Here is a 25,641-nt window from a genome sequence, read left to right on the forward strand (position 1 = left end):
TGATAATGTTACCATCCAGAGACTTTTTCTGCCCTCCTGAATTCTCTCTTTATATTAGAAATTTCAAAAGGTTGGCTTAAAGGAGGAGAATCAATAATATTCACATTTTTTCAGCTTCTTACAAATGTAGTTGAAAACTTACAAAAGAGACTCAATTTTCCTTCACTGAAAGGCAAATAGATTTTCCATTTTCACTTGTAAAACTTCTTGCATGTCTAACCACATAGTGCAATAGTAGAACTGTGAAAACAAAACTAAAAAAGAGGAAAAGTCCACATCAGCAGCCTTTGTTATACACATATACTGTCAGCATTTCTTTTTCAGTATTTCATTTAATGACAGAATTTCTTTTCACTGGCATTATACAATGTTTGAAATATGGAGACTGGCCAAGGTCACTCCTTGATTGGGGAAGGCACCATCCTATCTGCCAGATGATTTAATAGCTAATGAGATCATATTCCTATGTCTTCAACTGGTGCCGTCATGATTTTGCAAAAATGAAGTATGAAGTCCTTTCTGCATCTGGCATCTCTTTTGATGTGGATCTAACTGCTGAGGGACTGAACTGAACTGAATGTTTCAAGAAAGCCAATTTACTCAGCTGGTCGCAGAGCCTTTGACCTCAATAGTGGAACTTGGCAAATCAATGAATATACTTATGTTTAGTGTTCTGTCAAGAATTGTGAAAAAGCTCTGTAAACCATAGATCCTTCTGCAAAATACTAGTTTGTAGTTTAAACATTAGTCTTTCTTCAGAGGCCAATGAGGCTAGTTAATTAAGCCTGAGGGGTTATGAACTGTTGGCAGTTAATAAGTCATAAAATTCCTCCATAAAACAGGATGTTAGATTCCATCACTGAGGCAAGGAGTACAAAGAGCCGGTGTATAAATATCTAATTGTACAAAAGGACTGGGATTTCTCAATGACTGCTCATCTGGAGTCTCCAGGGCACGCTCGCTATGGTTTCCTGATTTTTAGAAGCCAGTTTAAAAAATGAGTGCATTAAAGAGTAATTTGCCTGAAAGTTCAGGAAGTATGGGGTGGTGAAGGGAGGGGGAAAGGAAAGACAAAAGGAGGGCAAGGGAGAGGGAGAGAAACAGGGGTGGGGGGGTAAAAGAAAGCACAACTGAGCTCTCTACAATGAGTTGGACATTATTACATTTGTCATCTGTTTTCTTTCTCCTTTAGGATGTTCACCATGGCAACGGTACACAGCAGGCTTTTTATGCTGACCCCAGCATCCTGTATGTTTCCCTCCATCGCTATGATGAAGGCAACTTCTTCCCCGGCAGTGGAGCCCCAAATGAGGTTAGGTTTATTTCTTTAGAGCCCCATTTTTATTTGTATCTTTCAGGTAATTGCGTTGCATGATTACCCCTAATTTTCTTGTCCTTCTCTGGTTCTTTAAATTGCACCAGATTACCAAATTGTCCACTGGGAGCAGGGGACCAGTGGAGAACAAGTGCATAACCCAGAGCAGTCCTTGTCAAACAAGGCTGGGCTGATCTGACATGTTGTTTGATGTTTGTTTCTAAAGCACACAAGAACTGTTTCTTCCTCCCACCACCCCCTGTGCTTTCCCTCTCTTTTCCTCCTTTTTTCTCCTCTTCACTCCTTTTGGCATTTTATTCCTATTTTTTAGGTTGGAAGTGGCCCTGGTGAAGGTTATAACATAAATATTGCTTGGACAGGTGGCTTGGATCCTCCTATGGGTGATGTTGAGTATCTCACAGCATTCAGGTTTGTACCTTTTTCTTTTAAAGTTCTGAAAACTGGTTGTAGAACATAAGCACATAAACAAAAGTTAATGAAATCTTGAAAGACAGGAGAATGACTCAGGCTGAAACTAATTTAATCCTGGTATCCAAGTATACAAAAGCTTAGTAAATAATAAAAATGGATAATTTGCTGTGATCATCCACTCAGAATAATAATTAGAAAAGTCTATTTAATCATGCCAGTAAAATGACTTTGAGCTTGTTCACTTCTCTACCTACAGAATTTAAATGTAAGCAATTATATCAGGCAGAAGAAAATCACTGTTCACATTCACATCAATTGCAGTTACATGCAAATAGAGAAGATAGAAAGCAAAATGAAGTATGGTCCAAGTCCAGCATTCCTCATTCACTTAAAATTCTCATTGTGATGCCACAGATCTGACCAATCAGCTTTTTCGATGGATTGCAGTAAAATGTTATTTACTTAGAAGTAAATATCTTCTATGGTGAAAATGAAGTTAATTGTGAAATGTCTCAGTAAAATAGGAAATATTGCATGCTGTATTTCTCTTTACTTTCAATAGCTTATTCTAAATGAAATTTTATTCTTTCATAGGTAATGCATCATTATTTTTAATCTTATTTTCATGGGACCAGAGGAGATAAAACCTGTTTAAAACACACTCTTTTAGACTTTCAGAAGTCCTGCCTTACATGCACCATTTCCTTGCATTATAAGTAGTCCAGTGAAGGGTTTAGTGGGCACTCACCTCTAAAGACTGGGCAAATGCTATGTGTTTCAAAAGTGGAAACTGACATACAAGAAAGACAATGAGACAAGTAACGTGTATTTCCAATCACTTTCTAGACTTCTAGTTTAATGTAGTGCATTTATCTCATATAGCTTTTGACTATATTCTATTGAGAATACATCACAAAAAGTATAAAACTTTTTTTTTCTCTTCCCTTTTCTGAAGCATTCCACTCCATGAAATAATATGCAGAGGATCAAATAACAACACACCTGAATTCAAAGTCTAAGCCCTAGACACAGAAACCGCATTACATATTCACAGTATCACACTGTTGTTGTGGAAAATGTTTTAATTTTATTTACAACATTTGCCTGTATTTAAAAAGCACCTAAATAAATAGTGGCAGGCTCCAAAATTTCTACTCCTCAGTATTTCCTCAAGCTCTTTCCAAGATCTTTCTTGTTCTTTGATGAGATTTTTACAGAAGTTAGGGGACTGGATGGTTCAAATCACTGCTATTAGTGTCTGATATTAATACATCTGGTATGATTATCCCAAAATTCTTGGTTTGGATCCAACTTGTCCCAGTAATGACATAGGTAATATGGCCATCTAATGCTGTGGAGAATGGTGGTCCCAACTTATTGAGCAGAAGATTCATATAACTGACTGCAACCATAATTGGCACCCCTGCTATCCTGACAACAAATACCTGGGCTTAACAATGCCTTATCAAACATGTACTTTGCAGTTCTATTTTAAGGCACACTAGTGAATAGTTTGGAGCAGCTAATATTGCTGCTGTACCTATTACTCTGCTTCAGTTTTAAAGGGAATTTCAATCTCTGTGCCTGAGCAAAGCAGCACTATTCAGGAAAATAAAATTCATGTAAGCTACTACACACTGGCTAATCATTTGCAGACATACCACTAATATAAATGTTTAATTTTTTAATTTTCTTTTAATGCAGCTAAGTTCAAAGTCAAGTTTGAGATCTTCCTTTAAAGAATTGCTGATGGTGCAAAATTTAATGCTTCTCTTTTCAATCCATACATTTAACCTCACAATTAATGTTGTAATTAATGTGAAGGTTATATTTCTTAATATGATGCTGTTGACTGATTACAATAGTTACTGCTGTTTTCCTTTTCTGCAAAACAGTAGGATCAACAGGAAATGTTTCCCTACACCCTAAGACTGTTTTTGCTTGGGCACATTCTTTGTGCCCTATCTAGAAATTATTGATACGGATTTGGTATGACTGATATGAAAATTCTGAATGGGGATCAATGAAGCAAACAGCATGGAACTTTGAAGGGTGAATAGTAAAATCTGTAACTTACATAGGATGAACAAGGTAGTTATTTTCTATGCATCTGGTCTGAATGTTAGCTAAATTTACAACTCCTAGTAAAGACACTTAATCTGTAGAACAGAATCTAGCCCTACTATTATCTGAAATTTCACACATCATGTAGCCTGCGTTCTCAGTTTGGCTAGAATTGTGAGACAGTCAACATGACAGATACAGAGTTCAGTCATTTAGCCATAGGTAGAAAGGTACAGTCTTCAAGAAAATCAATAGAAGAGTCACTAAAATACCCCCGCAAGTCAGCTGTTGTTTTGGAGTGTTGACCTGCAACAGGTCAGTTTTTAAGAAAATAAACAGTGAGTTTTGTAGACAGGAAAATAGGCTTGATTTTTTTTTTTATTCCCTCCCCCCTCCCCCCCGATAAATTGATTTTAGAGGCAGATTTACAGGGAATATCCAATCTAAGGTGTGGGTAAAATGTTGGACATCCTCGATTTTAAGAGAAAAATAAGGAACAAAATGGAGGGATTTTCTCTTCATACCTACTCCCCAGAAGACAGAGAGCTTATGCAGTTTTCAATCCCTAGCAAAGTCAGGAGAGAGCGTTGTTGAAGGTCCTCTGCAAAATAACCAAGGTATAAGTAAGTTTGCAGATAGGTGTAGCCTGTATGGTAAGAAGCTGAGGCTTCCTGTTTTCTGCCTGCCTTGAAAGCCTAATCATTTGAGGTTTTAGGAACTGAGAAATTTGCATTAAAATCATCTAAAGATCCCTAGGGGGTACATATAACCTTCACTTTCTCACCAGCAGAGCCGTAGTTTCTTCCAAGAATTGCACCAAGCACATATTTGAAGTGTCAGCAGCTGTGACACTAGGTAGCTTGTTACTGCTTGATTGACTGTCAAATTTCACATCCTTCTGAATGATGACCACAGAAATAGAGAGCGAGGCTTTTTTCTGCCTCAAGAGTTTTGTCCATAATAATGTATTATATAGGATGATGTAGTTGATACCAGGTATATCGTTCACAGGCCAGAATCGTTCACTGTAGAACAGTGTAAGCATTTACACACAGACACATGTAGGTAGCTGAATATTAATTATTTTCCACTGCATAAATCACTAGATGAATCTATTTTAAGTACTTCTTGTTGGGATGGAATGAGATTCCACCTCACTCTTCCTCCACACTGTCCAAGAAAATATTTCTATTTCTTAAGGGAAAAGCAACTTTCATGTGTAAAGATGCAGAAAATTTGAATATGAGTTAGAGGCATAACACAGAATAGTCACTTCAAAGGCATGCTGAGTGAGTGGCTCCTGTGGGACTCTATTGTGAAACAGGAAAAATTATGGTGCTGGTTTGTGTTTGCCATTTTAATTTCAGTGCTACATGAAGAGTCTTTATTGTATTTTTAAACTAACTCTTTCTAGTACAAAATAAAATTTAAATGGCTGTAACTGGATTGAAGATGAAGACTGCTCTTTCATGTATAAAAGAATATGTTTTTCTTTCTGTTTCTTTCCTATTTCTACTAAGAAAATATATTTGCCTGTGTTAACTACAAGGACGTAGCATAAAATGTAGGAGAGAGAAGTTTCTCTAGAATAGAAGAGTGCAGTAATCAAATCACTGTACCTTTTAATTTTGCCAGAAAAGTTTTGTTTGATGTTTACCATAGTTAAGCAACTTGTCTACAAAAATCCTTGAAATAATGTCCTTTTTCTAAAGTGCAGGCATCTCTTCTTTTCCCCTGTTAACCAAAGCACAGCTCTTTTCCATTGTTTTCAAGGCTTGATGTATCCTTCCCTTTAGAGAGTTTTGTTTCATCATTTACTTCCATCTATTCAGGTTGAATTTGCTTTAATCTCTTTGAAAGCAATAGAAGATGGTGGCTGTTTTCTAAGAGGATGATTCTACATGAGTTTATGAGGATGCAATCCAGTGTCTTCTGCCAACAGTTATAGAAAAAATAAGAGCAATGGTCGACTACTAATGTTCAAATAATTATTTTCATAAGCTCCGCATTTTACCAGATGTGCTCAGTGAAGGAGGCTGCAGACAGAGGCTTAGGTCTGTGTTGTACATGCACACATGTATATGTATGTACTTGAAGTTTACAGAGGACAGGCGAGATGTGTTTGTATAGAGCAGAATATAGAAGACGCAGGAGGCAGTGGGAACAAATGTGAGTGTTCAGGAGAGTGAGGAAGAAGCAAGAGACAGAAGGAAACTGGGGTGTGCCTTCCAACTGCTTTGCACTGCTTTTATTCAACAAAGGAGCTGTAAATTTAGCTTAAACAGCCAGTATGCACTGGCTGCTTTGCTCTACTCCAGAGTAGCATAAAACAGCCACAGCATATCAATGAATCTGGCCATAAAAGCTTACATAAAATGAAACGTATGTGTGTGTGTGTTTCTTGGAATGATTAGAAATAGCTCATGACAATATTATCTTTGAGTTCAATTTTTAGCAGTCGCATGTATGATTTTAATTTAAGGAGGCAAGAAAATTCAAAAGGCATAGGTGATGTTAAGTTACAGTTAAGGATGAACTATATCCATGATTCAATTTAAAATACAGGACAAAATTTATAATTGTCCCCAAAATAATAATTTTAACCAAAAGGAATTCAAAATTAAAATCATACTTGAAACCATATATGTTGAAGTGTAAAAATGAAAGTAAAGGTGTGCAGAAAATTTTCACTCTGTCTTACAGTTCTCAGGGCTTGTTTTGGTAGAAAATAAGTGTGTTTAAATTTCTGCATTCTGATCTCTGATATATTCATTGCAGTCTTGTGGCCTTAAAGGCCATAGATAAATTTATTTGAGAGATTGCACTGATGTATACGAACCCTTTTTTTGTCTTATTTTTATATTTTTTGATCTGATGACATTTAATTTTGATATTTCAAATGAAAAACTTTGTAAAAGTACTTTTATTGGTTTTCAAATATATTCTTCTTTTCATATTCTCCTGTTTCAGCATAGATACTGATATGAATTTTTTTGACTCTTTAAGCTACAGTTTGATACATAAACCCTACAGAGAACACTATATTGCTGTATTTTCCTTATGCTTTTTCATATAAGTATACATAGACAGTGTATTTGTATATATTATTTTAATTTGCCTGTAAATTTCACTTTTATAACTTTTTGTTCACCAAGGAACTGGAGATTAATTTTCTGTGTATCCTATTGCTATTGAGTTTAATGGTCTTAATGTGTGTCTGAAAAACAAAAGTTCTTTGTTTTAGCTCAAATCATTAGGCTTCCACTTTCAGTAAATGTCCATTTGTTCATGTACTATATGTGTAGATGAAATGCATATTCTTGGTTATCTGTATTTATTATTTTAAATACATTTGCATTATCTGTGTGATTTCCTTTCCTATTTGTATTCTCTCATGCTACAATATTTGTGGTCTTTTCAATCTCTCTTCATTTAGAAATATATCCAGTTGCCAAATCATTTTAATTGCTCATCTCTGAAGCTCTGCTGTTTTACAGAAATGCGCTAAATACACCACATGAGGGCGAACCATCGATTTATATTATTTTGAATATTATCATGGCTTTCTTTGACACCACTGTTTTGCAATATTGTATAACGCTCTGACTGAGCAGAAATCTTAGTTTCTGGTAAGAAAAAGAAAGTAAGACACAAAAATCAACATTTTTCCTAGCTCTACCTATTTACAGCAAGTCATAGAACAATGACGTACTCTGATAATGTTTAACGAATTCCACCAAGAATAGCTTTTGAGAAAAAAATGTTCTTTTAAACAATATTTTTAAATACCTGCAACTTAATGCTATTACTTTTTACGGCTGCAATCTCCAGAGGCTGCTGCTGAGGCTGTATTATGCTAGACTGGGTCTAAAAAAATATGGAAAGACTCAGTTTCTGATTCAAATATGAAGAGAAAAAAAGACAAAAGTGTGGGAGAGGAAATAAAAAAGCCAAATTAGCTGCTCAGTCTCACGAGTCAAGAAAAGAACTAGGAGACAGAACTAACATCTTCAGAACTTTAATATATTATGTCATCAGTGAACTCCATTGGCAATAGCCTCAGACAAGCAAAATGCCATGTTTATCTTTACTGATTGAAATAAATTATTTCTCAGTATTTTGCTTTACACTAACTCGTAAAGATTATCCCAGCTATTGTGCTCTCTTTCGTCTATTTGCTGACAGCAATGTATTCAGCATTTCATGCACAAAGAGGAAGGCAGAATCTCTGAGTCATACGTGTGACAGGCAGATAATGATTTACCCAAATGTAGATGGACATTATTGAGAGTGCTAATCATCCACAGTCCTGCTGCATTGTCATAGGCCTAGTACTGCTTTTATGAAGAAAAATATAGCTGAACAGAACATAGTCATGGAAGCTCTAGGAAATCTGTACAATGGTTTCTGTATAGATCTATAGAGTTTGCCTTCAGTCACCCACAGCATTCTTCGGAGTCATAAGTTACAGTTTCAATGAGTTTTTAATATCTGATTTTGTCTATCCTTTAAAAATGAGCATTTCCGTCAGGGATATCTTTCCTTTCCCTTCTGATGTGGGACATGTCTTAGGAGAATTCAAAGAAAGGTACATCAAACAGCTATAAAAAGATGTCTGAAGAGTACATGAGCAGTTCCTTTTGAAGAAGTTTGAAGAAGGTAGAAGTTTGCTTGGAATAATATTTTTTAAATCTGCTTAGGGTATAAGTTTCATATGTAAATATTAAATTAATTGTGGCTTTTGAATATTTTTCTGAGTGTGGTGGGGGAGGTTTTGTAATAATGGTAAATTTTCATGCTTTTTTCTTGTTTCTTGACAAATGTTCTCAGCATTCAGATGATTAGTATCGTGGGGATAGGGACAGAGTCCTTAGGAAATGGAGAAGCAGAGTTAAAAGCATTTGAAATACTGGTATAAGCAGCTTTTCAACATCTTGTTGTACTTCAAAGTTCACCATAAAACTAAAACTGGCAACAGTGTTTATAACCTGCGACCTCTTGTTCTTCCTACTTGTTTATTTTTATTTGGAAAAATCTAACTTTTTCTCACCAAACTACCCTAAATTTTCACTTTTACTGTACCAGGATATTTAAAACTGTATATGACACTCCTCTCTTTCACTGGAACTAAAGAAATGAAATCTTTCATTACAGAAATTAATTAGTGTCAGTTTACTTTTCTACAGATGCACAGTTTCTTTTATTGACATGGCAGAGTAGGGGGTGAAGGAGAAAGGATAATAAAATATGGCATGTGTCACGTTTATGTGGTCCAGGTTAAAAACTATTTGATTAAAACCCCAAGCCATACATGGCCTGTAGTTTCAAAGTACTGAAAGGTACCTGAGCTCTTTTCCAATATAAGCATTTTCCAATTTTTGTGAAGCTAGAAAGATGAAAGAATAAAGGTATATGGATAAAGACTTGCCATATTGTCAAATACTTTGATGGAAAGGTGAGAAATATCACCAGAAACATCCTGGAAGAAATTAGACAGCAGCAAGAGCACAGAAGGTATTTCTATCCTAAAAGTCAGAGTATCTGTAGCATTTCAATGGAGATAAATTTCAGGTCTGAATTAAAAGTCCTACAGCAACACTGAGCGATTGTATAGATGTCCAGCCCCAATTTAAATTTTGTTGCTTTATAATAACTTTTGAGAACTACACTGTAGCCTGTAAAAAATATCCACATGTTCTCTGCTGGAACAGCTCCAGACTGTAACAGAACCACTAGATTGCACCCTGGTGCTTTATGTATTGTTTAATTGTTTTCCTTTGGTGGATATTTTTATTAAAAGCCCATTATCCAGAATCAGACAAAAGTGTTGTTTCAAGAACAGCAGAAACAGAGGCCTTTCAGCTACACAGTTCTTATTCATGCTTTCTTTAGCCAGCTTAGCTAATGAGACCTCCACTATTCTTCTTTTAATACTTAAAGAAGAAAAAGAAATGAGAGTTTTTATTTTGCTACTTTCAAATATAAGCAGGATTGCAAAGAAGTACTGAGAGGTTCTGTGTGTGCTCACGCACCTGTGTCTCAGTGTAAGTTTGTGTGGGTACCTCAAGGGCATGCCTCTGCTTATAGATGTTCTCATGCTTTTGCACCAATAACTGCTTGGGGATATTTTTTAATCCTAATGATTAGTGTGCTGCACTTTGCCCATAAAGTAATTGAATTAAAGGAATAAGTATTTTTCATAGAAAATATATTCTAGCAAATAAAGCTCCAGTAATTCTGAATAAAAATAGAAAAATCTGGCAAGAGTCAGATTTTGAAATGCTGAATTATGCTGAATAGCACTCTGCTCAGTGCTGCAAGATCTTATGAGGTTTCTTATTACTGGATATTGTTGGAGCCCCAACTCTGAGTACTTTATTACTTTTTAAAGTCAGCTTTTAGCCTTCTGGAGAGATGTTTGAAACTATGAAAACATAAATGTCTCAAAAATAGATATCTAATAAAAAAGTTCAGGGAGGTCTATGACTCATGATTATGTGGTATTAACAGCACTGCTTGGGCCACCAGTAATCACATTAAATTGATGCAGCTTCTTGCAGAATAAGTTGTTTCCCAGTGTGAGAGAATCCATCAGACTTCAAACTCCTAGATGTTAATTGTTTCTTACAGACAATATAAGAAAAATATTCAGCCCTTGAGTGACTTATCATGTTTGGTATATTTGTACATTTTTTCATGCAAAGTGGAGCCTTTGTCCTGTGATCACAAATACTAGAGGCAGGATTTAGAAGTAAACTAATCATTTGTGTCCTTAGGTAATGCAAGTCTCAGTTCTGCATACCAGCATAATTCATTGCTATGATATAGTGTTGTTACTTATATAAAATAGTAGCTTCTTGCAAAAGTCGTTGCGAAAGGAGGTTGTGAAAGCAGAGGCTCTTCACCAAGTAAATGTTTCAGGCTCTTACCTTAGATACTGTGAGTACATTTAGCCTAATTAAGCAATCAAATATTTAAGATTATATACAAGCAGTTTCATGAGTTATTATATCTTGAAACAAGATAAGCTTTCAAAGTATTTCATTAGCTGATTCATATATTTACCTCCCCCAAGTGTTCTAGCCATATTTATATCAGGTGTTAAAATAAAGTCACCAAAATTATTAACTTATTACAAAATATTATGAAAAATTAAACCAAACAAATCCCAGCACAGTATAAACCAGGTTGAAAATACCTGCATCTGGGGTGCATTTCTCCTAAGTCATGCATAGGAGTGTACATGCTTATCAGATGATACAAGGTGGAGGGCTGAAGGGAAGAAGCAGCTTATTTGTTTTTTTTCTCCCTGACAGTAAGTTAACTAGTCTCTGCTGCTTTTTCCCTCCTGTGCAGGGTGTGCATTACTAAGTAGAGATGACTAAAGACAGCAGTTCCAGTAAGTAGCAACTGTCCGTGGTTTTGACATGTGATTTTCTTCTACACTGGAACAAAACCAAAACTATTTGAAAGTTTCCAAGAAAACAACTAAGTGAGTGTTTCAAACCCTTTCGTGACAATGTTCATTTCTAGCCTTATGGTGAGGACATTACTCTAGGAAGCAAAAAAACATTCAATGAAAAATCCCATCCCTGAATGATTAAAACCAATTTCTTGTCCCCCATTTTTACAAATCAAGGATTCGAACCTGACCTCATCACATCTGAAGTTAATGCCTTTGATGTCAGACTATTTTGGAATGTTGCTCTTTTCCCCCCCTCTCTCTCTTAAAAGAAGTTTCTCTTTGAAAAGTACAGTCATGTGCATCTACAGGGTTATTAGGCTGATGGGAGAATGGGGGCTAATGATCTCCCTATCCAACCCATCCCTCTCATGTCTTCAATAAATATATTTACAGATTAGGAAAGTTTTGTTGTTAAACCTCTGCAAGTGTTCAATTCCTGTGTCTCAGGGACTTCTCGCTCCTCATGCTTCATTAAAATCTGCTTCTCTGCATATATGACGAGCTCTCTATGGAAACTGATTCCTCTTGGATCTAAAAATGACAATTTATTATCTGCCCATTTACCTCATTTTGTTCTACAAAGAAAAAGTCTTTCAAAAGATTACCCATAATTTTCAATATCTTTCTTCTTAGGAACTTCAAGCAAAGCCAGGAAAAGAAATGCAGAGTTTGTAACAGCTTAAACAACCTGTGATTTCCAACTGATCAAGAAGGAGGTGATTTCATTCTCAATCTGTACCATCAGATAGGCCACTGCTAAGCAGTATTAACTGCCCTTGAAAGTGAAAACATGCAGTGGATGAGTGTTCTTGAATTAATTTTGTCTTGCTCTGTGTCAAGTTCAATCACTGGCCCCTAAGTAAAATATCACTGAACAAACTGAGAAATTTTTATGTTGTCTTTTGTGGTCTTACGGAGCAAATTTAAGAACTTCAAAGTATTGCAAATACTTTTCCAATAGTACCAAAGCATAGACATAATTTCCCAATATTTAAAATACTCCTTCTCCCTGTCCCTTTGCCTTTCACATTTCTCTCTTGGAGTCATAATTTGACCACTCACCAAATTCTTCACAGCTGCCCTAGCTCCCCTTTTCTTCCACAGCTCTGTCCCGTGCCTCTGATCACAAAGCTGCTCCTCATCTGCTTTCCTTCTCAAACTCTTTGCTTTGCACCAGGACCTCATTCTCTTTCGTCTTCTGATCTAGCTGATACACAAGCTTTTCTCTTCCCTTATTCATCCATTTAACTTCTCATGCCCTGCACAAGAGGGTCTTGTCACTTGTGATACAAACATGTTTCATTGAAAAGTAAAAGTTCTGTTAAGTTCTCTATCATCCTCCTTCCTTTATCCCTCTCTATGCCAAGACTGTTCAGTATACAGACTGCTGTCTGTCCTCTGGTTCAGTTCTAGATCTTCAAAATAGCATCTCAGCCTTCCTTTCTTCTGAAACCATTCTTAGCACAAACCCTTCCTAGCCCAAAACTCAGAGTCTGTATTTCACCCTAATTTTCCTTAACCTGTGTGTCATCCACTTTTATTGACCCTGATGATCTTTGTCTTGAAAATTCATCCGTCCTTGGCTTCTATACTTGGTAGTCCCTGGCCTCCACCCAAGATTTCAAATAGCTCCTTTAAATTGTTTTTTGGAAAAATCAACATTTTACTCCTTAAGCTTTTTTGAGCGATTGCATGACATTCTGCTTTTGGTCTTGGTCCCTTCCCTACTTCTTTGTGTCTAGAGTATGGTGCATCCACAATGAAAATCCAATTACTGTTTGACAGAGAATTACTTCTCTGTTCTAGGTATGTCTCCTCTGCACCATGAATATCTATAGCAACTTTATGATATACTAATTGGTCAAATTTGCCTTTAGTTCAAACTCAACCTTACCAAACTTTCACCCCAAGCCAGTCCTACTGCTTCCTATTGCCACTCTCTATTGGCAAAACCATCTTCTACCTGTCGGTCAGACAAGTTCTTGTGTTACCTTTGACCTTCTTTGTTGGAAGTCACAACACAGCGATGTCTAAATTTTGCAAATTCTTTCTGTAGCTTGTCTGAAATACAGAATGTGCTACCATTATAACTGGCTAAAGTGATTTCTAAGCTTCTGCCATTTTGTTTATTATTGCAATGTCATTCTCAGAATGCTCTGATGAATTTCATTTTCCAGATCATGATACCAGGTATGAGTTTTCTGCTTCTTTTCTGGTGATAATGTTCATATGTGTAGGGTATTCTCATAAACAGTTACAAACCTACTTCATTAGCCTCCTTGAAATCTTTTATTACATTTCTATTTTGCTATATTGCCTCCCATAAAACTGGACAGTAGTTTAATTCGTATGCTGTTAAAATTGCTTCTAATTTTCTAGCTTGTTCAGCTTCTGCCTGTAGTTGCCCTAGTCTCCATAGAATATATAGACAGGAGACATCTTTTTATTCCTTCTTTGCAGTGTCTTATGCAATGGGGGTTTTGTTCATGACAGTACCTCCAATGCAGTGTACTAATACAAATGTGTCTCTTATTACTAAGGCTAATAGTAAGATGTAAGGAGTTAAAAGGTTAGTTTGGGACATGTAAGTGGTTCCTCTCCCCATCACGTTCCATCAAGGTACACACCCCCTATACTGGTGACAATGCATGTGAGACACGGAATCACACAAGCTGGTGCACTGGCTAGGGCCAAGGCTAGAACCAGGCTAGAATCAGGTCCTCTGATCTGATGCAAAAGGGGGTGTCTTCCCCCTTTTGAAGGACTTGAAAGAGAGATGAAGGGATTAAGTCCTCTAGCCCAGATGAAAGACATTAAATTCTTTGTCTTTTATGCAAGTTTTAATGACTAGAATTTATTTGGGACATGGTGACAAGGACCTATATTCCGGAACTGCTCTTTGTCAACTGAGACATAAGTATGCTACTGGTAGGAGTCCTCCCCCAAATAGGCTTTGGAAGTGTGATCCACCCTCTGTCCATCCATCTCAGGAGCACAGGCACTGCTCAGTATCACTTCCACAGCACCTATGATCTCATTAAGCCCACAAGCATACATATCTTGTTGACATCTGAGGAAACACGATGATTATCAACAAAATGTAGGGCCCGTTATACACTGTAGCACTTCAAACACAATGAGGTTATTAAGGCTTAATTACATAAGAAACAGTATACATGTTTTGCAAGCTTGTAGAATGTCACTTGCAGAAGTTAAGCAAGATATTAGCGTTTCCTAAGTTTCTATTATAGTTTTATTTCCAGCAGTATTCTTTGACAAACTAAATAAATTACTGCATGTATTGGACCTCTGAGGCTTGGGGCAAAGAATGGAAAAATTATTTACAAAAGCTTGAAAATATTTAATCACTAAAGGCAGGGGGCAACTGTGTTTTAATTAGCAGTTCCTCAGGCCATTGGCTGGCTGAAGGCTTTCTCAAACAACCACACAAATGCACTGAATAGCTGTTTGCCAGCCTTAGGGTCAGGCCTGAGATGAAACAGATAAGATAATTGGCTCTAATGAAATCCAGAAGGCCTTGGCTTTCTTGTTTGAGCTTGGATTTGAAAAGTGCGTGTGGAAGTGAGGCTTAATTCAAACCAGTCCTGAACTAGGCCAGTTTTTCAGTGACTTTGATATTGTTTGAAGTTCTGAAAGTGTTCGCCACACCACTAGCCTGCTGGGCTGGGCCTCCCCGGTCACCTTAATTACTGAGCTTTATTGCTGACTTTACTACACAGGAAAGGAGCCATTATATGTTCCATCAACATCAGCTCTCCTCAGATTGGAGGAAAGGGCAGGGTGAAAGGCCACTGTAGGAAGGCAAAAACTTCACTTTGAGGTAGTCGGATCATTTACCCGTGTTAAATTTCACTGCGCTATGTGTGTACATTCCTCACAACACAGAAGCCCAATTTCCATTTTTTTTTTTTTTTTTTTTTTTAGCAAGTGATTACTTTTCAAAACATTTTGTTTGTGTCTGATTAGCAGAAGGGGACATTTATTCTTGGAGGTGGAAAGAAGGCAAATTGTAACAAACGCCTAATTAATCATCACAGGGGAAAGAAATCTAGTTAAAATCTGTAATAAAGAGAAATTGTTCTTAATGCTTCTTTGAAGTGGGAATAAGTGAGGAAACCCCTACGGTGTGTTTTCAGACCTGACACCCTACAGAACTGACTCCTTACAGCCAGCCTGGTATCTTGAGGGTAACTTGTAACGTGGTCTCCAAAAACAGAAAGGCTCCTGTGAAACACTGTAAGGGCAGGCAACAATTGAGGTATTTTAGCAATGTTAGTCGTGAATTATTCTCGCAGGATAATTACTTTCAGAATTTGGTCCTAATCTCTTAGGTGCTCCAGGTGGTGGTGCTGCCGGAAAAAAAAGCAGCTGAACTTGTGTACATGAATGGGTTTTCAGACCTAGACCTCTGTAGCAGGCGAGATGTCTCTCAGGCTTCAGGATCCATGTCTGGGGCCACCAAGGTCCCTGGGAAGACTACTGTCAGGAAACCTATGACAATCCTTCAAATGCTTAGATGTGTGGCTGAATATATTTACATGGTAACTCATTATTAAGTCAATCAGGCTACTAGCCTGAGTAAAGTTACACATGTGCATTTCTGTTTGCAGGATTGGGCCTCCCAAGACTAATAAAAGCATATAATATTGGCTGATTTGAGCCAGATCCCATATTACTAACACTAGCACATAATAAAAGAAATATTGATGAATATTACTTTCTAGTGGGACCAAAACTGTGAAGTTCTGATCAAGATACACAAACAGTTTTTCCATGAGTAAAGAAAAAATTAGAAAGGAATGAAAAATCAGTTCTATTGCTGTCTACTCAGGGAGCATTTTATTTTTATTTCCTTTGTGTGTTTGGTGTTGGGGTTTGGTTTTTTCCTGTCTCATTTATTTCTGTTTTTCTCAAAAGCTTGAAAATGTCTTGTATTTCTTCATAAAAATTAGAACTGTCACAAAGATACATTCTGCAGAATATTCAGCCCTTTCCTTAAGGCAACTCTGTTCCACAAAGAAGGTTCTGTAACTCAAGATAGTTCTACCTTATGTTATTTTATAAATAATGTATATGCTATAATGCAAATTTGATTTGATTCGAAGATTTTTTAAAACAAAGGACTCCTATTTAAGAAGCATAAAAGCTTCATATTTTTCTTCCCTTTCATATGACCTGTCATTTTAACATGTTTTATGTTAGTAGAATAGCATGTTGGTTATAGGCTTTAACAGAAGCAGCAGGTATTAATATTTTTATCAACATTTTTTGAAATTTTAACCTGCTAAACTCATAGCCAGCATCACAGGGAGCTGGTTATTTCTTGATGGGTATTTTATTAGCACTAATGAATCTTTCTCTAAGCTGAGAAAATATCTTTTGAAATCATCATAATTCATTACCATTATCAGAAAACAAACATTTCCTTTCCCTAATACAAAAGGTTATTTTGTGAGAAAATAGCAGTGTAGGTGTCATAGCATGAGAGTGTGAGAGTTCCTATAAGCAATATTTCCAGATGGACAGATGTTTTGCTCTTTATTAAACAGAAGATTTTCTTTGCTTTCACTTTTTATAACTAAATAGCAAGTCACAAACTTCCTTTTTGATGCCATGCTTCCTAAGAGGTGTTTTGCGCTATTAATGTTGTAAATTATCATGCTTGTCTGACTGTACTTTCAGCAACATTCACATTTGGTAAAGGCTAACATGATTCAGAGAAGCATATATGATGATATAATAATATTATAATATATTGGAAAAGATTTATTGACTAGGAGAAGTGAGATTATATAACCTATTAGCGATTTAATTAATACCTTCCACATATACCTAATGATCTCTTTAATAGAAGGACTATGATTATAAAATCTACTGGTGATTTAATTTGACCTTTGCACATCTGTCTACAAACTTTATAGAGTAAAGTTAAGCTTAGGTGGGTAGTGTAAGTCAAGCAGGGGATAGTGACTGAGGAAAAAATTTCCTGGATCCTTAAACCACTCTTTTCCAAGGTTTCCAACAATGTTTTTAAGGTAGTACACCTTACTTACAATTGCTTGTAAATCTGCAGTTTTATAAAAAGAAGTCTACCAAAAATATTCATAAAGTATCCATTATCTGATGTAATGGTGTTGTGTTGTGTATTTTCAAAACGCTATAAAGATCACACAGCAAATCACTTACTGAGCCAAGACCAAATGTTTGGCTTCATTATTTTATCTAATTCTGTGAAATTCCTGCATTTTTAAAATGACAGATCTAAAAAAATGACCATTAGATGCCATCTTTCCATGTATCTGTCTGCGCTTCTGTTAAAATTTTGAGGTAGAAAATCCATCTTTTCTCCTGTTAAATTTGAGGGTAGACTTTGATTCTACTTTTCATTATTATTCCTTTGTATCATTTTAGAATGTGTAAAGAAGACGTAAACTGAGCCACTTGGGTTCAGTAAGTCACTTTGAAATGTAATGACCATTACTTATGTTTTGGCAGCACTGCATTCTGTTGTCCATTAAATGGTTTTTACACTCTTTGATAACAAGCGGGTAACTGGAAAACAAATGCCATAAAGAACATTTAATTTGACACTGGGTGCTTTACCTGTTTGTATAATTATAGACTGCTTTAAGGCATCTTTTAACCTGGCAAAGAATAGAGAAATTGCTAATAAGGACATTACCTACCTAAAGTATATAAATGTGGCTTTTTGGCTGTGACTTTTCATTGCTGTACTCAGTAATGGCAGTGGGAATAATTCACTTCAGAGAATGTTCACAGAGGATGCCATAGGTAGGTAATTCTTTTGACCGAGGAGTTCAACTGGGATTCATTTCTCACGCCATGGCATATGCCATATTCTCATAGGTTACTTTTGTGTGATGTGGAAGATAAAAGGATTGTACTCTTACTTCCATGACTACAATAAAAGGGAATTATGGTGAATATCACATAAAAAAAAAAAGGGAGCTAATATGATTTGAAGAAAATAATAATTAGAAGAAAAATGAGGAGAGCGTGCTTCTTTATTGTTCTTGGTTGTAGTGTGAAGACTTGCACCTGCTTCTTAATAAGGTCAGATTTAGCATTAACAAAAAACAGGGAGTGCTTTTAGTTGCATAGTTTCTCTAATAACTCTGTTTCCTTAATTTAATTCATATGTACAGTATTCCAAAGTAACTCCAGTGATTGATAGTGCTATAATAAAACACAGGAAAACACACACAAATCCAATGTTTCTTTAAAAAATTAAAATACTTCCCATTGTATTTTATTTATTATTGTCCTTAAAACATTTTTAGCAGGAGTGAAATTCTATTCTAAATGTAACATGAAGCATTACTTTGAATTTGCAGTCAATGCTATGTTAGATGTCTTAAAAAGTGGACTAATAATTCACACATTTGAAGTAAAGAAACAAGTAATATTTTATTTAATGGAAACTATTGTGTAACTGAAGTTCCATACTATTTGTGGCATATTAGGTTGCGTAAGGATTGTGGAATTAACAAAGTGCTAAGTCTTGTGTTGCCCACATTTCTTACGAATACTACTATTCTTCATAAAATCTAGATAATCATTGTTGCTATTATTACAGTATTAGCTGCCCAGATGAGACTATGATTTTTGCACTGGGAAAGAAGCAATGTACAAGCTGTTGAGAGGAAACAGAAGGTTCAGCCTGCTGTGTAGAAACAATTTGTATTAGTACCCTAAAGGAAAATGTGAAAAGCAGCCATATGTTTTCAGATCTTAGTTGAAAAATTTGATTATACAGATGTAATTCACTTCCTTATGTCCTTTCTGCTTTGAACATGAAGAGAGGTGACTTTATATTTGGAAAAAAGAAGCTAGAGTTCTTCTGCTCTCTACCCAGGAGACCTGCACTTCCCCAGTACCTTAAGACTTGATGGAGAACAGTGTTAATGGAAGGCTTCCTAGAACAGTTTCTCTGCTGGAGTTTTGGCTTGATTGACTCAATAATATTGAAGAAGTTGTGATTTTTGGCTTCTTATTTCACACTAGGTTATGTTTAAAAACCAGCATATGAACAGACATGAATTCGGGGTCAAATTCAGAAATCCAGCCATGTGCCTGCAATGTAGGCGTTTGCATGTGAGCAAAGTGTCTGCTTTCCCATTGTGGAGCTCTGGGTGATACAGTCAGCTGAATTGAGAGAACTCTGAGATTCACACTTGAGCAGGGATATACACTGGTTGGTTGAATAACTTTCTAGACTTCACTGCCTGTACCAACTAGGACCTCGATTCAGTTCTCAAAAACATACAAATCCAGTGCCACTGGATAAAATGCACTGGAGAAGCTGAGGCGTACTGCTGTGCTTGACAGCTACAGAACAGCATCTCTGGGAGATTGTGCCCTTTCGGAGAGACAGCAGATAGCTAGGACAGGTCCCCCTGCATCCAAAAAGTTGCTGGATATCTTCATGTAGGTAACTGAACTGAATCCTCTGTCTCCATGAAATATGATGAAAGTTTAGACCCTCAGCTAATATATACACTCCTACTATATACGGTTAGGTGTCTGCATCTGGATTTGAATGCCATCCCTGGTTAAATTAATCTATATTCTAGGTAATGATTAATCATGATTTCATTCATACATAGTTAGGGATATTGTTCTAAGCCAATGTCTCAGATTATGGCTAGACTTCTATAACTGCAAATATAACATAGACATGTTCAATACAGTTTTAAACTACCTGTGAAATGTCTGAAGAACTCTCATGAACCACCCATGCTAATTTATTTGGTTCACAGTGTTAAAATGTAAGCACACATGCTGTAAGTATTTTATGTCTGTCTCTCAACTAATCTTTCAGGCTGCAGGAAGCTTTAAAGGGGCTAATATATCATGTTGAGATAACTTACCTTTTCTTAGCAATGTGAAATAGCCTGTACAAAGCAAAGTCCCTCTGGCAAAAGTTTTTCACGATCTATGCTGACTCATTCTAAAGCTACACATCTTTGCCTTTTGCTGCCACATGCATTGTAGTCATATCCCTAGGCAAGGTATCTACTACAGTTTATTGATGAAGTAAGTGGGAAGTTTGCCACTTCAGTTGTACACTTTATCTTATGTCCTTGTACTGCACCTTCTGTCGCCAATATTGTTGGCTGTGCTTAGACGAAAATACATGACAATGAGAACCTAGGATGGGGTTGTATTCTAGTCAGGTTGTACTGCATACTCCTGAAGGGACTACGTCTCAACATTGAGCCTTTCCAGAAATTTAGAGCTGATAATATTTATGAGACTTCAGAGCAGTTGATACATTGGCTAGAGATCTTTTAAATGGCTAAATTTCAACACACTCCCTAAGGGGCTAAGATGGAGATCATTTCAGACCTGTCAGAGGAAGATCATGCCTTAATTATACCTCATTGCACTATAAAAAACGAGACCTCTCCAGTAGATTTAAGAGCCTGTGGTATTGTGATCTGTGTGAAATCTTAGGGGAACTCATCTGGGATTTTACCGCGTATATGAAATAAGCTTGTGTCACTAACAAAGGTAGAAATAGTCACATAAATGTGATGGTTTCTGTAATTGATCTTTTCTAAAAGTATCTCCAGCTTGACAGAGAGCATCTTTTCAGTGTGATTTATTTTGTAATACAGTACACTCCGATGGCTGCCTTCCAAAAATGCTGTCTTGAGTATCTGCTTATAAACAGAGTAGCTCCAAATCACTCAGATTCATTACTCCAGATTTTCATTGAAAGATAAATACTACTTGGGCTGTGGCACAGAAGGCAGGTTTCAGAGTAGAGCCTCTCTGAAAGTGTGAAGGACTGGGTACTTCTTTCAGTAGCAACACTTATTCTGACAGGGGTGAACACTTTAGCACCTCAGCTTTAAAATTTTCTTTGAAAAAGTATGTTACATCATGGAGTAACACTGCTACTTTTATCTGATAAAATCCAAATCAGCCAACTTCTTCTGTCACTTGCCTTTTTGCCATTCAGTGGAGAACAGTGCTGTCACAATCCTTTCTCTAGACTGTTTCAAACCTTTCACAGTTTTCAGAATCTTGGAAAAGAGGTAGGCACTCTGTAATAAAGGCAACATGCAAGCTACCTCATCTGTAAACTCTGTAGAGTTGTAGAAGTCTCAGAAGTTTCCAGAAGTTTCCTCCGCAGCAGGGCACTTAATTTGTAGTGATTTTCCTTCTCCATTGACACTGGGAAGAGCAAGAACCATACTATTTGTCCCTCCTTGGGGGAGTACTTGAAAATATTCCCTTGGACAGCTTGAGGAGAAGGGCAGACTTTGAGGAATGAAAACTTTGATCAATAACAGATCTCTGCTGGCACAAGGGCAGAGGTGGTAAGTCCCAGAAGATAAATAGGGCTTTCCTACTTCAGGGGTGTTTACTTGGAGGAGGTGCCTTTTGCTGCGAATGGAAGCTGTCCCAGGGAAAAGGGACACAGAGTACAGCTGGTCTTCACTGAAGCTGGTAGTTCTTAAGTGTCCAGCCAGTGTTTCCCAAGCCTGAGACACAGAAATGTGTATGTAGGTAATTCTGTGAATTACACACCAATGTACCCTTTAAGAAATGGACCTGATGCTGAGGTGATGACCTTATCAAAGTCCCTTTGGAATTGCATGTCCAGACTTCTGTTACAGGGGACTTCGCAGGAGAGATCGCATGGTAAAGTGCACAAACATGAGAAACTAGTGAAGGCCTCAGGAGTGCGACTATATGCACAGTTCTGGAAGGTCAGTACTTTGCAGTCTTGAACATTTGTGAAGAGTTATTCTTTATTAAGGAAAGAAAAAAATAGTTTCAAGCTGGAAGTTTCTGACTGAATCCAATTTAGGGATTAATGATTGCATCTGGTCATCAATGGCTAGATTACGGCTTTAGAACAGCATTCTGTTACCTTAGACAACATTCCGAAAAGTAGCATGGTTAGATCGGTGAAGACATCCAGGACCGTTTTAACAAGTAAATTTTAAAGAGAAGTTAAAGTATGCAGGTCAAAAAAAGAGGTTAAAGTGGTCAGCATTTCTCAGAATGGAGCTCTCTGGTCTCATGTATTCTCCACCTCTATAAGAAAGATAATTGGGAAGTAAAGAGGAAAACAGAAGGCTGGATTAATAGTAACGAGCAAGCAGATGAGAGAAAACAGAGTAGAAAGAGACTGTAGATGAGACAGAGTAGAGGAAAAGATGAGAGAAAACAGATGGAAGCCAAAAAGCCAATGAAGTGAGAGAGACAAGACTATAATGATTTACACAAGACATGGTGGAACTAGTCTGGATAAAATAAAAAAAAAAAAAGAAACGTATACCCTCAGTCCAACTTCAGAATAAAACAAATCTATAACAGGATTTTTAAAAGGTTAAGGCAAAACTTTGTGAATCTTTTCATCCTAGAATTAGAAACAGAGATTCTAAACAGGATATTCTGATAGTACTGGTGACCTTGCATAGATAAGATTGAAATAAACATCAAAACATTTGTATGTTTATGTGAACCAAACTTCAACCCCCTTGAGGTCTATTCTTTGCTAATATATACTTCTTTTTAAAGCAGTACAGAGCCTAGAGTTGAATGCACGGATAACATGAACAAAATCCATGTTTTTTAAGTATGCCTTAGAACACTATTTTTTCTCACATTAGCCTTGTCTAATAATAATCTTCATTCCCTTAATAATAAATCATTATTTATATTTATATGGAATTGTGAATTTTTTAACTTATGGAAGGAAAATATAGGAACTGTTAAAGAGCACCCAAGTCTGAAGGAACGGTGTATCAGGATTTGGCTTCATTTGCAATTAGAAATAGAGCCAAATTGAAAGATGCCTGTGTACCCCATAGCTGTTGAAAAAACATGTGCCTTTTTCAATTTTAAATGTTTTTTATGTGTACAGTATCTGCATGAATTATAGAAATATGTAGTATTCTAGAACTGCAACACCTTCTTTAAGCCATTCTTGAACTGTATTCACCAATCCTGCTAAAAGTTCTTAGATTGCAAGCTAGAGTGCTTCTCATTTCATGGTTTAGTCACTGCACTTTTTATTTTAGGGGTTTTTTCCCTATGATCAGGCCAGAGTTCTCCTGTGGTGATTCAATGGAATTTAAAGAGAATTGAGTAGAGCCAGAAGGAAGATGAAAATATCAGCCTTGGCAGGATCAGATTATTTTTAAGTACTCTTTGCTCTTTGATACTCCTCAATCATTGCTTTTTTTGAAGAAAGCAGTGCAACGAGGTGATGGGAAAGCTGGCTTGCTTTGTGTTGTGGCAAGCAAGACTTTACTGGTTCTCGTTCCACATCAAGTCTCTTCAAAGGCAACTAATTCTTTCCTGACTGGGTTTCCACTTGGACTGACAGGTTGTCAGGATTCACAGTGTCAAGGCATCAATTTCTGTTTGAGAATGAAATTAAATTTCAAGATTTACAATTAAAAGCCCAGATTTTTACTAGAATTCAAAATTAAATAAATAAAGAATTTATTAACAATTTAAAGGTTATAACATGAAATTGAAAATCATATTTGTGCTACCGCAATGTCTTTTTAAAGCTATAGTGGGTAAACAATATAAAAAAATACAAATAATTTATTTGGCACTAGGTAAGAAAATTTGTTGCAAACTACATGATTAGCAATGTCTGTCAAGTGTGCAGAGCTGGATAAAAAAAAGAAAAATACATGAATTGCCCGATGACTTAAAAGAAAAACATCAAAATTGAGATATTATTTGATTAATGTTATGAATTCACAAGAGTCAGAAAGTGTTGAAATTAGGACTGGAAAATCAAAATCGACTTACATGATTATGTATACAGCCCTTCTGTAGTTATCCTTAACATTATACCAATTTAGGGCTCTGTTTTTTCTTCCAAAGACTGAACTATCTTACAGAAAACCAGTACAAAGATTACAGATTTTCATAAGTAATTTTTTCCTTAGCTGTTCATGCTGAAAGTCTGACAAATTCTTTTTTGCTTAGGTGCCAAGAGTCTTCTAACCTTTCTTGAATGGCCCACAACTTAAAAATCTTTTGGATCACCTCCCATGTATTAGCAATGATAAAAACTTCCTCTTATCCACTGTAATTGCACAACTCGCTATGACAGGTTTGGCAAATTTATGTTGAAAGAATAATTTTAATGAAGAGTAGATGGTAAGAGTGCGCCAAATTTCTCAGCTGGTGTAAAATTCCTTAGTTTTAAATATAGGTTGGCAACTGGGATTGAAGAACTCACAGCAAAAAGATCTTTGCAGAGTTTTTGAGACTGTTGGTAATCCAAAGATTATGAGAAAAAGTACTAGTGCTGCTTTTTAACTAGTCCTTTGCACAGTTTACCAGTTCTGTTGGCAATTTTAAATAAGGAATTTAAAATGACAAAAGGATTTCATAAATAAATGCTAATTTTTGCAGTAAGCACACTGAAGTAGGTTAAAGTCAAACCCTTAGAAGAGAAATTATTATGAACTCTTGAAGGGGTCTGTGAAATACTTGGAGAATGAATGTTTTATCAAATATATTTTGGCTTCAGTAAAAGTTCAAGTTTTTGGACGAAGTGAAGAATTTGAGTTACATGTTACCTAGAGACTGTGTCATCCAGATATCAAACCTGGAAGAACAATTTTTATTTTTTTTTATGAAGATAATTTGAATGTACATTTGACTTACATTATTACAATGTTTTCTGAAACATTGCAGCTATTTTAGTGATGTATCCAATCTAAATTTCTAAGTTATCTTGCCTATCATTCTGAGAGATAACTGCAACAAAAATAAAGCTAGAAGTGGAAATTATGCTTAAGGATGTTTTTGTTGCTAGTTTCAATATTGTAAATTGAGACAGACATTGAAAAAGGAACTATGTGATTTAGTTCATTCTTACATTTTCTTGAAATTATAATCAATCTCAGTTACCAAGGCAACTGACTACATGAGGATGGACCAGCCAATAATGGGAAACAGCTTTCTCTTTTATTACTGTAACATATGGTAGCAAAAGTCTTTTTTGTTTCATGCTGTTGAGGAGACTATCCAATTTATCACTCCAAATAGGATCCCAAAATGATTAAAAGAGGTGTGAGCACTTCAGTTTTGTAACAGAAGTGCAGAAACATCAATTCATGTGGGAAAGGCAAATTCAGAAACTTCAAGATGTAATTTTTAGATGCTCTTCGGTTAAATCCCAGACTTCACCTTGATTTTTCCTCTGACCTTCTTCAGGGGTCCTGGCAACATGAAGAGTTGATGCAAGTGATTGTATTGGCAAACGGATTAGCATTGTATCAGTATGACTCTCTTGGGGTGAGTGGAATTGCCTTTCAGCTGTAAAATGCCT

The 25,641-nt window shown here is 36.3% G+C and overlaps 1 protein-coding gene across 14 annotated transcripts in view; it reads left to right on the forward strand.

Annotated features, from left to right (window-relative positions):
- The window catches only part of HDAC9 (histone deacetylase 9), a 466,231-nt gene that overhangs the window by 365,428 nt on the left and 75,162 nt on the right, over positions 1 to 25,641 (forward strand). For 12 of the 14 annotated variants that reach the window (XM_030470551.1, XM_030470022.1, XM_030470415.1 and 9 more), the window contains 2 exons: positions 1,193 to 1,312; positions 1,647 to 1,744. In XM_030470551.1, the coding sequence (XP_030326411.1) occupies positions 1,193 to 1,312; positions 1,647 to 1,744 (218 nt within the window). Of the gene's footprint in view, positions 1 to 1,192; positions 1,313 to 1,646; positions 1,745 to 5,643; positions 6,146 to 11,909; positions 12,088 to 25,641 lie in introns of those variants that run through there. The other 2 variants (XM_030470604.1, XM_030470685.1) reach the window with 2 other exon arrangements.

Source organism: Strigops habroptila, chromosome 1 (genome assembly GCF_004027225.2).
Source record: "Strigops habroptila isolate Jane chromosome 1, bStrHab1.2.pri, whole genome shotgun sequence".
NCBI lineage: Eukaryota > Metazoa > Chordata > Aves > Psittaciformes > Psittacidae > Strigops > Strigops habroptila.